The 13,385-nt window shown below is 43.3% G+C and overlaps 2 protein-coding genes across 2 annotated transcripts; one reads left to right on the top strand and one right to left on the bottom strand.

The window, feature by feature from the left end:
• The first annotated feature begins 238 nt into the window (after positions 1-238).
• Positions 239-1,126, top strand: LOC142595605 (uncharacterized). The gene is made up of 2 exons (XM_075724244.1): positions 239-558; positions 748-1,126. Exons 1-2 carry the CDS (start codon positions 239-241, stop codon positions 1,124-1,126), a joined length of 699 nt encoding a protein of 232 aa, XP_075580359.1.
• A 9,100-nt stretch (positions 1,127-10,226) lies between these two features.
• On the bottom strand, positions 10,227-10,577 carry LOC104026515 (feather keratin 4). Its single transcript, XM_009493454.2, has one exon. The coding sequence runs from the start codon at positions 10,575-10,577 to the stop codon at positions 10,227-10,229; it is 351 nt and encodes a 116-aa protein (XP_009491729.2).
• Positions 10,578-13,385: the final 2,808 nt, after the last annotated feature.

The raw sequence follows: 13,385 nt of genomic DNA, 5'->3' as shown, positions 1-13,385 counted from the left end.
CAAAGGTGATCATGATGAGATGAAAGAAAGAATAAAGGTAGAGTTGATACAAGAATAGGTTTTATTTGTTAGCATGTATAAATTTTTTTGTTTCCTTGTTAACTTCTCATATTTCAAACACAGAGTCATTGCCTAATAATCTTGGTTCACCTCCTCCCAGTACAGCTCTGGTATTTGTTCATTTCTCTTGAACCTGCTTACTGCTGTGTGTTGCAGACTCGCAGCCATCACAAGAAGGATGTCTCGCTACAGCGAGTCCTGCAGACCCTGTGGGGTGACCTGCCCTCAGCCGATTGCCGAGAGCTACAATGAGCCGTGTGTGCAGCAATGCCCCGACTCCAGAGCAGTGATCTTCCCCCCGCCAGCTGTGGTGACAGTCCCGGGCCCCATACTCAGCTCTTTTCCTCAGGAGAGCATTGTGGGATCATCAGGCCCAGCCTGGTTGGGGAGTTCCTTCAGTTCCCAAAGCTCCCGGGGCTACGGGGGCTCCTCTGGTCTGGGGGGCTATGGAAGTTCTGGGGGCTCCTCTGGCTATGGGGGCTCCCAGGGCTATGGGAGGTCCTTTGGTTTGGGGGGCTATGGGAGCTCCGTGGGCTTGGGGGGCTCCTCTGGCTATGGGGGCTCCCGGGGCTACAGGAGCTCCTTTGGTTTGGGGGGCTATGGGGGCTCCCTGGGCTTGGGGGGCTCCTCTGGCTATGGGGGCTCCCGGGGCTACAGGAGCTCCTTTGGTTTGGGGGGCTATGGGAGCTCCGTGGGCTTGGGGGGCTCCTCTGGCTATTGGGGCTCCCAGGGCTATGGGAGCTCCTTTGGTTTGGGGGGCTATGGGAGCTCCGTGGGCTTGGGGGGCTCCTCTGGCTATGGGGGCTCCCGGGGCTATGGGAGCTCCTTTGGCTTGGGAGGCTACGGAGGCTACAGTAGCTCACTTGGGTATGGCCATTCCCTAGGGTATGGAGATGACATGGGCTATGGGGGCTCCCTGGGTTATGGGGGCCAACAAGGGTCCAGCAGCCTTAGCAATTGTGGGAGGTCCTACAGCTCTGGCTTCTCCTCCTGTGGCACGGGGTATTACCTCCCTGGCACCCAGAGGTGGGGCAGGTCCCGCCGCGGGAGCTGTGGGGCTTTCTAAAACCCCCAGCATGGTGCCCTGAAGCAAGGACCGCAGCATGAGGACATGGAGCAAGAGCCATGGGGAGCAGCAGCATGCATCAGCTGCCCTGGCACGGGGGCAGGAGGAGGCTGTGCGTGCCCAGCAGCCCACTACCCCGTGCCACTGTGTGTCCTGGCTGCATGGCTGAGCCTCGGTAACCCCGACATCTCTGCATCACCTCAGCTGTCCCCTGGGTCCTGAGTGGGGTAGTGGTACCAGAACATGATGCCCGCAGCATGCGTTTCCCCTTGTACTGCCTTGATTTTCTGTAATTGGCTGCTCTGCTTCTTTCTCACATTAAAACCCCATGGTGTTGCACAAGAGCTTTTCTGGTTTTCATTTGTTCCTCAGCCTCCTCCAGGAGCAAAACTCCCCGGTGTGACTAGTTAAGTTATCAAACAATCTGCCCTCCTCAATCTCTCTTTAAAAAGTGGAATGAAGGTTTAATTGGGATCCTTAAGGCATTAACAGCATTGTGTTAATGAATGTTTGCTTAGCAATTTAGCAGTCATTATATTCCCCAAGGTTCAGAATAGGCAGGGTAATTGTTACTGCTCTGAACATTTCTGGTGACACCCCAAAGGCCCCCAGATCACCACTTAATTTATCAACAAATTACCACATAATTGCAGCATTCCTAAACTAGCAAGCCAACAAAAGAAGAATCATAAATACTTTTTTCTTTAATTTGTTGATTTTAAAACGTTCTTCCTGATGTTTACTGCCATTCTTTGTTAATGGCAAAATACTCTTCATAATCTAAAAAGTGAGCATGAAAATAATACCAGAGATTTCTGGTTTTATGAGCTCCAAGGAATTAGAATACCAAGCAATGAGATAACATACTGCCTGAAAGACAGCATTAGCCTTCCCACCTTTTTTCTCCCCATTGACTGTTAGACAGCAACAATTATTTCATATTGCACTTAAAGAAGTGTGACTAAGGGAAAATATACCTTATCAAAAAAGGGGTATTACTCATTGCTTACATTTATCTATGATTACCTCCTTACTAATGGGTATGGTATGATTTAAATGAAGATCTGACTGACAATTTATGCATAGGCAAATTTCTCCCAGAGAACACTCCAAAGAGGAAGAGAGAGGAAGAACATTGCAAGACACACATTATGATGCGCCATAAATTTAATGAGCAAGAAGCAGAATTTTAAAAACTGTACAGCATAAGAAAGTAAGGTTGAATATGGATAAAACTAATCATCCATTTCAAGGCAATGCTTTACAGCTGGACACCCAACTCCTACATGCAACAATAAAAGTTACATTTTTCACCTCATTGATAGCAGAGAAAGGCATTAAATCAGAAATGCCAAGCTCCTGCAGTCCCATTAGCACAGGGAAAAGCTGAGGGTGGTCAGCAAGCATATGGCCATGGTCATGAACTCAGTCCTGCATCTGGATCATGCTTTTTAGCTTCTGGTTGTTCCTTTGTGGTTTTTCCCCAGGGCTTTATCATGGCCCACACCGGTTGTAACGACGGTAGGACCTCCCATAAAGGCCACCTAGACCTGAATATCCAAGGCTCCCGAGTCCCAAGGAGCTGCCAGAGGAGATAGGGACCCCCCCAGCACTGAGAGCATCTCCTACAGCTGCAGATGCTGAGGATCCCACTGTGGTATTTTGTGGGAAGGAGCTGAGGATCGGGCCAGGCAGGGTCACCACCACGGGAGAGGGCTGGATCACATACGTCGAGTCCTGGCACTGCCTGATGCAGGGCTCATTGCAGCTGTTCGCCAGCGGGGTTGGGCCACAGGTGGTGGGAGGACACAGGTCATAGCAGGACATGTCTGCAGGATGGAACTAAGTCTGAAACACAGGGAAGGAAGTAAATACAAGAAAGAAGGTATAATTATAGTCATGTAATTAAGCTGCTGAGATGATGGAGAGCGCAAGAAACTCCCTAGAGACTATGTGGAGAATGGTATAATTTGTTAGTCTTAGGCTGAAGGGAGATTCCAGTGAAACCCAAACTCCTCTATGCTACAGAGGACAGCTCAAGAGGTAGCTCTACCTGCTCCTGAGCAGTCTTTGATAGCTCATTTCCCACAACACTCCTCCAGGATGCGTGCAGCACTGCAATAGGTGGGAAGTGAGGGACAAGGCTTATGACCTCCTTTATGACATGGCTAGGAGAAACTTCACCCCACAGCAGAGGGAAGAAAAAAAATTCATCAGCAGGTAGAAGTGAGGAGCATAACCTGATAATGTGACACTCACCTGTGAAAGGGAGCTGTTATCCTCCCTACAGATGGGCTTCTCTCTTAAACGGCAAAAGAAGAGATATTCTGCCTAATTCTTATTTAATCATCCCCTTTTCTTTGTGCTTATTTCCTCTTACATCAGTCTTACAGAGAAAGCAGCTTTCTGCCTGCTTTTGAAGTGGAGGGAAATGGAAGTTGACAATGTCCAAAATCATTTGATAAGCAAATAGAACAGACAGGAGCTTTACTATTGATATTTCAGTTTCAGGTTACTGAGGTGCTGCAATGGAGATCTAGTGCCAAAGTATTCAGAGCATTTTAGAAGGAGATGATACAAATATTTCTGGTCCCAAAGTGCTTAGGAACAGAGAAGGGTTATTTTCACGGTATCCTGATGCAAGAAGGTTATACTTCCAATATTGCCTAGCACACTTTTGAAAATTTTAGCCCACTTACTTGTCTATCTACAGAAAAAGCTCTGAGAAAGCCCGTATCTCTGTACAGATTCTCCACATTCACTTCTCGTTGCTGAGCAATTCACATGCAGAGATTTGAACATCTTGAAACTGAATGATCCAGTGACACAAATGAAAAAAGGAGTCTGAAGTCCTGTGCCCAGCAATTGCCACCCTAGAGAGAGCAGCTACCCTCTTTTAGAGGCAGAGCTACTTGCAGGTCTCCCACACACACTGATAAAGAGCATGAGCCTTAGACTGCTATAGACAAGACACTGTAAAAATAAAATACAATGAAGGCAACAATTCATGACATTGAAAGATAGTACACGGGTTCAGACTTACCCTTTTCACCACGGAGAATAAAGCAGAAGTGGATGGCAGCAGCTCTCACTGTGCTGGCTTTTATACTATGTCCTAGAGTGCCTGAGGACCTGAGACATACTTTGAGCATGTAGCTTTACCAGCCAACTGCTAAAGACTTCTTGTATGCAAAATATTCCCAGCTGATGATCCACTTTTTCCTCCCTGTTTGTATTTATTGCCTTGATTTAATTTCCTCTCCATAATGTATGCATTCCACTACAGAGGTTTCTTTTATCTTAAAATCTTATGAGCCCAGTTAATTCCTGGTCAAATCAACTGATTCATCTGAGTTACTAAAGAAATTCTTTTGCATTCTAAGGATGATATATGCAATGTACATCATATGACACAGATGAATACATATATTAGGAAAGACACATGTGAACTCCCCTGTGAAATCCCCCTTCCCTCTTCATGGAGAGCATGTTTTTGACACATCTCACACTGAAAAAGCCAGGAGTTACTATTTCTGACTATGAATGGCACTGTAGGTTTGCCAAATTCCTCTCAAACAGCCAGACAGCAGCACAAAGTCAGAAAATAAAATGGTTACAGAAAGCACTTAGCAGAGCTGATGGCACTTTACCAGTCTCAAAGGTACTTACTGGGAAATAGATTATTTGAGGGAAAGTATTGTTTTATTTTCTTGACTCAGGAGACAGGATGAAAGAGTATCAGCAGTCTGATCTATTCATTTAATATTAAACTACCACACTTTCATGAAGAAATTTGAGACACAGGTCTTCAATTTGGGAACTGAGTGTCAAAGTCCTTAATCTAAGGAGTCTGCAGTTTTAGCTTTCTTCCTACATCAAACTCCAGGAAAATGATTCGGGTCAGATTGAGGATGCATATGAATTTGAGGCTAGTCAGAGACACTGACACTCAAAGTCTTGCACAAGCTTAACTATGGGGTCATTAAAGACGCCAAACAGCTTTACATTTGCCATTAAATTATTCTTTTCCCCCTACAGTGTCTTGCACTATTATACAAAATTATACTCCAAATTAATGGTAGCTACTTACAGAACTTTATAATATTCTTGTTCTTTTTTCCTCTTTTGAAAGCAAATAATGTTGCCTTCATTTTGCATGGTCTTAAAGAACATTGCAGTGTGTAACAATTCAATTTCTTTTTCAAAGACAATTTCTAGATTAAAAAGTAATTGCATACAATGCATAAGCAGACTTTAGGGCAGGGACCAGTATTCCTGTCTCTCCTCTCCTAATGTTTAAATCACTTAGCTAGAGACATGCAAATTATCTCTGAGCTGTGAGTATCTTCATTAAGATCTCCTGGGAAATAAATGCTGATTGTACACTTTTGAAGAAGAAAAGCCTTCCAAGTTCACAACACATTTTCATCAATGGCTCAGACATGCAAATAACGCATTATCAGAAAATGTGAAGGTATGTGACACTATTTGAACATGATCAGCATTTAAAATTTGTGACCAGGATTGCTAACGAATTTCACAAACTTCCTCACATTATATGGTGTCACAGACTGGAGTCCTTCCATTTTTTTCTTAAACTATAAGTAAGTATTTGCACAAAATCACATGTTAAAAATCCTATTTCAATCATCAGTCATTGGATGTCCTTAGGTATGTGATGACGCCCATCAGCGGCACTACTGACTGAAGCTCTCCTGTCCCTTGAGGTTTGCCAGTCTTTCCCCAATGCTCTTACCAATGCATACACGCAGACACACTACTGCAGTATCAAAATGTTAAAAACCACATTGCTTTATAGCAATAACTATCTATTGACCGTAAGAGGAGCATGTGGTTTTGAAAACAAACTCATCAAAAGGCATAGCGATGAAAAAAAGAATCACATGTCCTCTCCTGAAGGCGATCTTACGTCAAGTTAGCCAAGCTGGCTCAATCTCCTCATCCCAGGAGCTGAAAGCTTTGGGATATTGCTCATTGGAATATTACAAAGAGTAGTGATCCTAAATCTCACAGTCACTTATCAGGGATGAAATTGCACATTCAGGACTTCAATTAAAAGCTCTTGCTGTGACAGCAGGTGGTACTCCCATGGGCCAGTGTGACCAGAATGCTAAAGAGGAGACAAAATTCCTAACCAAATTGAATTTTGACTCATCCACTTTTTGGGAAGGTGGAGTCAGTATAATGGAGCCAGGCGTATTTAGTGGATGCAAACCAAAAAGATTAAAGAGACACCATGGATCATGGTTTTCATCCAATGCCAGGATAAGCTCAGGCAATAAACATAAACAGTAAACAAAATAATTTGACTAGTGGGAACCCAGCCATATGCAAAAAAAAAAAAAAAAGTTTAATGCAGGAACTAGTTAGTAATGTGTAAGAATGTCTCAGATCCTCCAGGCAGCCTGAGAAAGCTATAAACCCTCTTGCTCTTCAGAGTCTTTCTGCCTCTTCCCTTATCCCTGTATGCACAGCAGACACTACAGTTCTGGTTTCAGCTTTACAAAATTTGGTGTTGAAATACATTTTCACTGACAGCAGTAGCAAATATTGCAAAAACTGTTCTGCAAAACCAGCTCATATTATTCTTTTTTCTATGGGACCAACTTGTTCCAGCTATTCAGTGATAGATATTAACAGGTGCAAGTTTATCAATCAAGGAAGAGAAGATACAGACAGTTCTTTTGGTCAGAGCATGTGTATTCTACCATGCACTGCTTTTTATGCTGCTGTTTTATTGTCTAGTACTACGTGTTATTGCACACATGCTGCCTGATTGTGTAGAGCCCAGTCTAATACAGTATGACATTTCCAAAGCAAATAGAGTAACAAATTGAGAGGCAGTTCCTGAGCTTGTCTTGCCTAGAAAATTTCCTCTGTAACATGATAATCTAGCTCATATTTCACAGCAGTGAATAAAACACTTTCCAATTAACTACAAAACCAAACAGAGAAACCTTTTATTTTGGGACTGTGCTATACTTGCTGCTATGATAAGTTTTAACCCAAAGGCGGCAGTTTGGGACAGGAATGAAGGGGCGAAATGATGCTTGAGGATTGTTTTTGCTTTTTGTTTTGAAGAAGTGAACTGCATACCAGACCCTTCTGCTTGCTTTTTCTGATTGCTTGAAGGAAAGATCCCAACTTTGGAAAGAGCGTACATGCACAGGGGTTACCTCTGCAGAGAGGTTTGGTGCAGTTGATTAGAAGAAAGCTTAACAGAGAATTGCAGAAGCGGATTGCAAGAGTAGGAAAATGTACTTTGTCATGGGAAATGTCATTATCTGTTCACCTGAATATGTTAAAGACCACTGTAGTGCCTCAGCCATAACTCTTTCCAGCCATATTGATACTGTGGAATTGTAACTTCTCTGCTGTATTAGACACACAGGTTGACCTGCATAAGAGAAAGCTATTTTGCAACAACTGCAAATGGATGATGACTTCCTTGGAGTTCATCTTCTTTGATCAAGTAATAGCTTCAGTTGAGATGACAAAAAATATATTACACTTTTAATTCAGACCAACCTTCTGCTGCATTATAACATCAAACTGCTAACTTTCCATTTTCTTCTGTTGTTTATTAAGAAAACCTATTCCTTAAAATTATTAATTCTTTCATGGAACTGATGTACCTCCTTTAATTTAGCTCCACTGATGACTGTAGTCACTATAACTTTGTCAACATCTTTCCCTGGCTTTAATTACAGTTCAACATCAGTCTGTACAGACACAGGCAAAGATTCCAAGCAAGAAATTTCACAGATATCAGGCTGTGAGTCATATGGGCTAAGAGGATGTTGAATCATCCAGAGCCTTCAGGTAGAGCTTTACAAACCTTCTTCCTTTAGGGGAAGTGTTGGGTCTGGCTGAGATGGAGTTAATTTTCCCCATGGCAGCCCTCATAGTGCTGTGCTTTGTAGTGGTAGCTGGAAAGGTGTTGATAACACCCCAGCATTTTGCCTACTGCTGAGCAGTGCTCCCAGAGCATCAAGGCTGCCTCTCCAACATTCCCCAACCTCACCATTAGGCTGGGGGTGGGCAAGATCTTGGGAGGGCACATAGCCAGGACAGCTGACCCAAACTGACCAAAGGGATTTTCCATACCATATGACATCTGCCTAGCAATAAAAGCTAAGGGAAAGGAGGAGGGGGGGCATTCATTATTTATGATGTTTGTCATCTGGAGCAACCACTATGCGTACTGAATCCCTGCTTTCCAGAAAGTGGCTGGACCATCGCCTGCTCATGGGAAGTAGAGAATAAAGTCTTTGTTTGCCTTTTGCTTCCACGCATGGCTTTTGCTTTTATTAAACTGCCTTTATCTTGACCCACAAGGGGGCTTTTTTTTTCATCTCATTTTCTCTTCCTGCCTGTCCTGCTGAGGAGGGGAGTGATAGAATGGCTTGGTGGCACCTGGCATCCAGACAAGCTCAACCCACCACAAGGACCAAAGCTGCCAGTCTTTAAACACTACCTTTATTACAATACAGATGATCAGGCTAGAACAAAGCAATGCCCAATAAAATTCACATCTACTAGGCACAACAGGTAGGACACAGCTTATAAAGACACACTGAGAAAGGGTTAGAACTTAAAATCATTTAATCTCTTTCTCCCAGACATGCTCCCCAGGCCAGCAAATTTTAAAGGCTAATTCCCTCAAAAAACCACCACAAACCCTTCTCTTCCTCCCCTCCAAGACTTACCAGGGCCTGATCTCAGCTGCTAAGAGGTGCTGCACCCATCAGAAAGCCCTGGATTGCACCAGCTTGCTGCCTCTCTCCCACCACCGCTGCCCTGAGCAAGCTCAGCTGTGCTCAGGAAAAGCATAATTTCTCCCTTCTTTTAAAGGGGTCTTCCTAAGTACTACAGGTAGGGTAAAAAACTCCACAATCTTCTTCCAGGTTGCCTGGGTAATAGCACATATATCCTATTTGTGCAGCAAGCTGAGAACAGATGACTGGAGGTAGCACTTCAGAAAAATGTTTATCCCTATAATTTCTAGTGTTCCTCTTACCCCTGTAGATTTTCCCACTGCATTTCTCTGTCCTCTTTTCTACATAGATACTCTTGTCTATTACATCTACAAGGATAAAGAGTATTCCTCTCAGTGAGCTTTTCCCTGAAATTAGGCTATTCCACTTCTCATTAAAGGGGAGCTAATCCTCCTTCTCACATCAGCTTATTGCCCCATTCTCATCCCTCTTCAAAGACATCCATATCAAAACAAACATTTTCTGATAAAAGAGCAATATTGAAACAGTTAAAGGGCCTTTTTCCATCTTCATGGTACAGTGGGTAAAGGGTCTTTAAAGTGTAAACAGAAGCAGCTCCGTTACTTTACGATTTCCTGCTTATGCAACAACAGGAGGCACACCCATTGCAGGTGAATATCATTTCTTTCTAGCCTTTGCTAAATTGTCTAGGGTTCGATTTACCATGTACAGACAAATGTAAAACTTCTTCCACAACTGAAATCTGACTTGTTCTTCTTTGGCAATTGGCCTGGAGTTATTTGCACAGTGTTCTCTGGAACTGATGACTTGTAAAGGGACCTGTTTCACCACAGGTGAGCTAGAAAAGGGGCTGGGAGAAGAAAGAAGTACAGGCAGACTTGGAGTATGATGCAGCACAAATTTAATGAGGCTGAGGAATGGAAGGAAGCAATGTAAAGTGTAAGGAATACATTTTCATGGTCCACTAAGGACAGTACCCACTCATCCCTCTCACAATGACACATTCGGCAAAATGAGGTCTTCCTTCTTCATTGTTTAAGTGGACTGCACTAATTCAGTCATGCAGAACAATTTCTAATAATTACATATTTTACCTAGTCATTTTCAAATACAAAAAAGCATAAGAGAACAAGACATTTGATCAGAAATATAAAGCATAACAAAAGTAAGACAAGCAAAGGCCTGATTTTAGGAGATGCCAAGCTCCCACAGCTCCAGTAACTTCAGGTGGAGTTGTGGGTATCTAACATTGCATCTGAAAACCATGGCCATGAGCTCGGTCCTGCGTCAGGTCGTGCTTCAGTGTTGCTGGTCATTTCTTCCTGCTTGCTCCTCACACTTTAGCACGGCCCATAGAAGCCGCTGCGGTAGGTGTTGTAGCGACGGTAGGGCCGGCTGTACCCACTGCCCAGGCCTGAATAGCCAAAGCTCCCAAATCCCGAGGAGCTTCCAGAGGAGATGGGGACCCCTCCAGCACTGAGTGCACTCCCAACAGCCGCAGATGCTGAGGATCCCACAGCAGTGTTCTGAGGGAAGGAGCTGAGGATGGGTCCGGGCAGGGTCACCACCACGGGAGAGGGCTGGATCACGACTGTTGAGTCCTGGCACTGCCTGACACAGGGCTCGTTGCAGCTGTTGGCAAGTGGGGTTGGGCCACAGGTGGTGGGTGGACACAGGTCATAGCAAGACATGTCTGTGGGGTGGAGGTAAATCTGAAACACCAAACCAGAAAGAAATGCAATACAAGAATTTAAATAAAACTCTGTTTGCACAGCTGAAATTCTGTAATAAAGGGAGTATATAACAAACTAAGAGATTCCATGGGGAACAAGATGACATTTTTCACCAGATCCAGAGGAATTACTTTGAAAACAGTGTTGAGCTTGCATTTTCATTAAGGAGACTGCTAGGGAAGGTAGCACTGGTGCCTCTCAGTCAGAAACTTACCCTGAAGCCTCCATGGTTAGTCAACTCATCCAGCAACCAGGGTACATGCTGGTGCTGAAAGCCTCTTCGTGCACATTGCAGAGACTGCCCTAACCACATGGCCATAGCACTACCCTAGGAAAAGGCGCTTTCAACGCTTCCCCTTGCAGTTGAGGTTGTACACAGGAAAACTGTAAGGGCTCTGTTTGTCCTAGAGAAATGGAGGTTGACTCTGTAGCCTTCAGATGAAGGTGCTCTGCTGGAACGGGTAAGACTCAGCTTGTTGTTCCTGATCCAAGGCTTGCCTCTTTGGTAAACAGTCAATGATGACAAACATCCTACCTAATGCTAATACAGCAAATAACCTTTCCCTTTTAATTCCTGTTGCCTCCTCTCGTGCATGTTCTATCTTGGAGATCCCTTCTCCCAATTCTAGAAAGTGGAAAATAGAAGCTTAAGCACTTAAAATCTGTTCAGCACGAAATGGAAGGACGGGCAGCTGATTTCAGGAACACTTCTATTTTTGCATATTGTTATTAATATTAAAATCATCAGCAGATCTCGGGAGCTACAATGCAAATCTGTCCACAGTTGTTTAGAGAATGAAGCAGCAACTGGTTAAAGGTCACTCTTTGCCTGCAGAAAAACTATGAATTGAGATTCAAAGGCAGGTATGGACTGATGATTGCTTTCTATGTGGAGAGATGGTGACCCAGGACTGCCAGTATTGGCCAGTATCCCCATGTTCTTCTGATCTTATGGCCTTAGCTGAATTTTCCACAGACCAGCACGCTACTCTGAACAGACCCAAGAAGCCACTACAGATATTTTATGTTCAGCTGCAGGACCTGAAAACTTCTTTGGATCCCAAAGTTGAATAAATAGACCTAACCGGCTAACCTGTGGATAATTGCCCCATTCGGTGATTTTTTTATAACAGACCACCAACAGAAAACTTCCTCTTTCATATGAAACCCTCTTTCTCCCTCAGAGAAAAAAACTGAATGTACTACAATGTTAGTGAGGAAAAGCTACAAAATCATCAAGGCAACAGTCCTACATACAAAGAGAGAAAAAAATGGGTTCAGACTTACCTTATTCACCAAGGCAAAGAAGGCAAAAGAAATGGATGGAAGAGCCTTGAGTTGCTCAGGTTTTTATACTGAGTCCCAAGTTGCCCAACAACTTGGGGCATTCTTTGTGCATTAAGTTATTTATGAGCCACTACTGATTACATGGGTTTTTTTGCCTCAGTATTTGTGTTTATTACTGCTTTACTTCCTTATCTTGTGGCATGTATATCTGACCACAAGTTTCTTTCATCTTAAAATATTCTGGGCCAAGTTAATTTCTGGGAACACTAGAATGATTAATTCAGAAGAATTTATTCTGCCTTCAAAACCCTTTTGGATCTGCCTCGTGTCATTAAAGGAGATTAAGCATAATTTACATAATGCAGTCCCTTGTACCCTCCTCTGCAAGGTAAATACTATTGGAAATCATGAAGAATTTCAGCTTTTGGAAGTCAATGCATGAGCACTTGTCGTTTGGGAATTCAAGCTGCTTTTAGGGAAAAGAGGAGAGAGAGTACTTTTTTCAGAAAATGGCCAGCAATACACACACAATGTTTACCCAATTTCAGCCCCAAAATGACAGGAGAAGCACGAATACTGTTAAAAGGGAAGGACACTGAAGAACCCTGGGAGAGTCGGGAGGAACTGGATAGTGTTATGGCTGTGTTCAAAGGCTGAGATATAACTAGAAAAACACTTAAGATACTGCTTCTTTGACATGGAAGAAGCAGCAAAAAAGAGTATTAGAAGTCCAGTCTAACTGGATAATATCAAATGCTAGCACTTCTGTGGAAGAGTCTGAAGCACAAATCTTATTAGTACAGGATCTTTACTGGCTGTCTCTAATTCTGGGCCTGATCTTGTAGGAGTTCTTTATCTAAAGAATACACAAATCCACTTTTATTCTTATCTCAGACCTCAAAACATCAGCAACTGTCTTTAGGTTATCTTCCACATGCATAAATATGTTGCATCGCTTGGTGACATCTGTTCTCAAGGAAGCATTCTGCAAAAGAGAAGGCTTCGCAAAACTCAGCTGTGGAGGCAGAAGTCGTCATATACACAAATTCTTCCTTCCCTATTGCAGCATTCATTTCTCCAGCTGTCCCTGCAGTGTCTGGTACAGCTGTGTTATAGACCAATGGTAGCCAGTTGGATAAATATCAAAAGTATATAAAGTGTAAGTAATTTCTTCACTTGCAGTCAATTTTTCTGTCACTTTATGGCAGTCTTTGGATTGCACAATGAAATTGAGTCTCTTCTATAGGGGGGAGCTTGCAGGATAAATAGTAAAGGGGCAAAATACTTAAGCAATCCTAGACACAGATATTAGCACTGAGGTTTTTGCTCTCCTAGCACTTCAACTACCGAGACATGTAAATCACCTCTAGATTAGGAGTGTCTTTGTGAAGATCCCCTGGGAACAGAAACTTGTTTGGCTTGGTCATAGGTTCCTGAGAACTTCAAAGTTTATCAGAAGCCTTTATTAAAGTGCTAGGC

This window comes from Pelecanus crispus, chromosome 22 (genome assembly GCF_030463565.1).
Source record: "Pelecanus crispus isolate bPelCri1 chromosome 22, bPelCri1.pri, whole genome shotgun sequence".
Taxonomy (NCBI): Eukaryota; Metazoa; Chordata; class Aves; order Pelecaniformes; family Pelecanidae; genus Pelecanus; species Pelecanus crispus.
Note: the sequence above shows the minus strand (reverse complement) of the source record. Positions and strands in the feature narration are given on the sequence as shown.

Bases quoted from the DNA above. Each gene is read 5' to 3' on its own strand.
- LOC142595605 (XM_075724244.1), top strand. From the start codon at position 239: ATGTCTCGCTACAGCGAGTCCTGCAGACCCTGTGGGGTGACCTGCCCT. The intron at 559-747 runs GTCCTTTGGTTT...GGGCTATGGGAG, and splicing joins GGCTCCCAGGGCTATGGGAG to CTCCGTGGGCTTGGGGGGCT.
- LOC104026515 (XM_009493454.2), bottom strand. From the start codon at position 10,577: ATGTCTTGCTATGACCTGTGTCCACCCACCACCTGTGGCCCAACCCCA.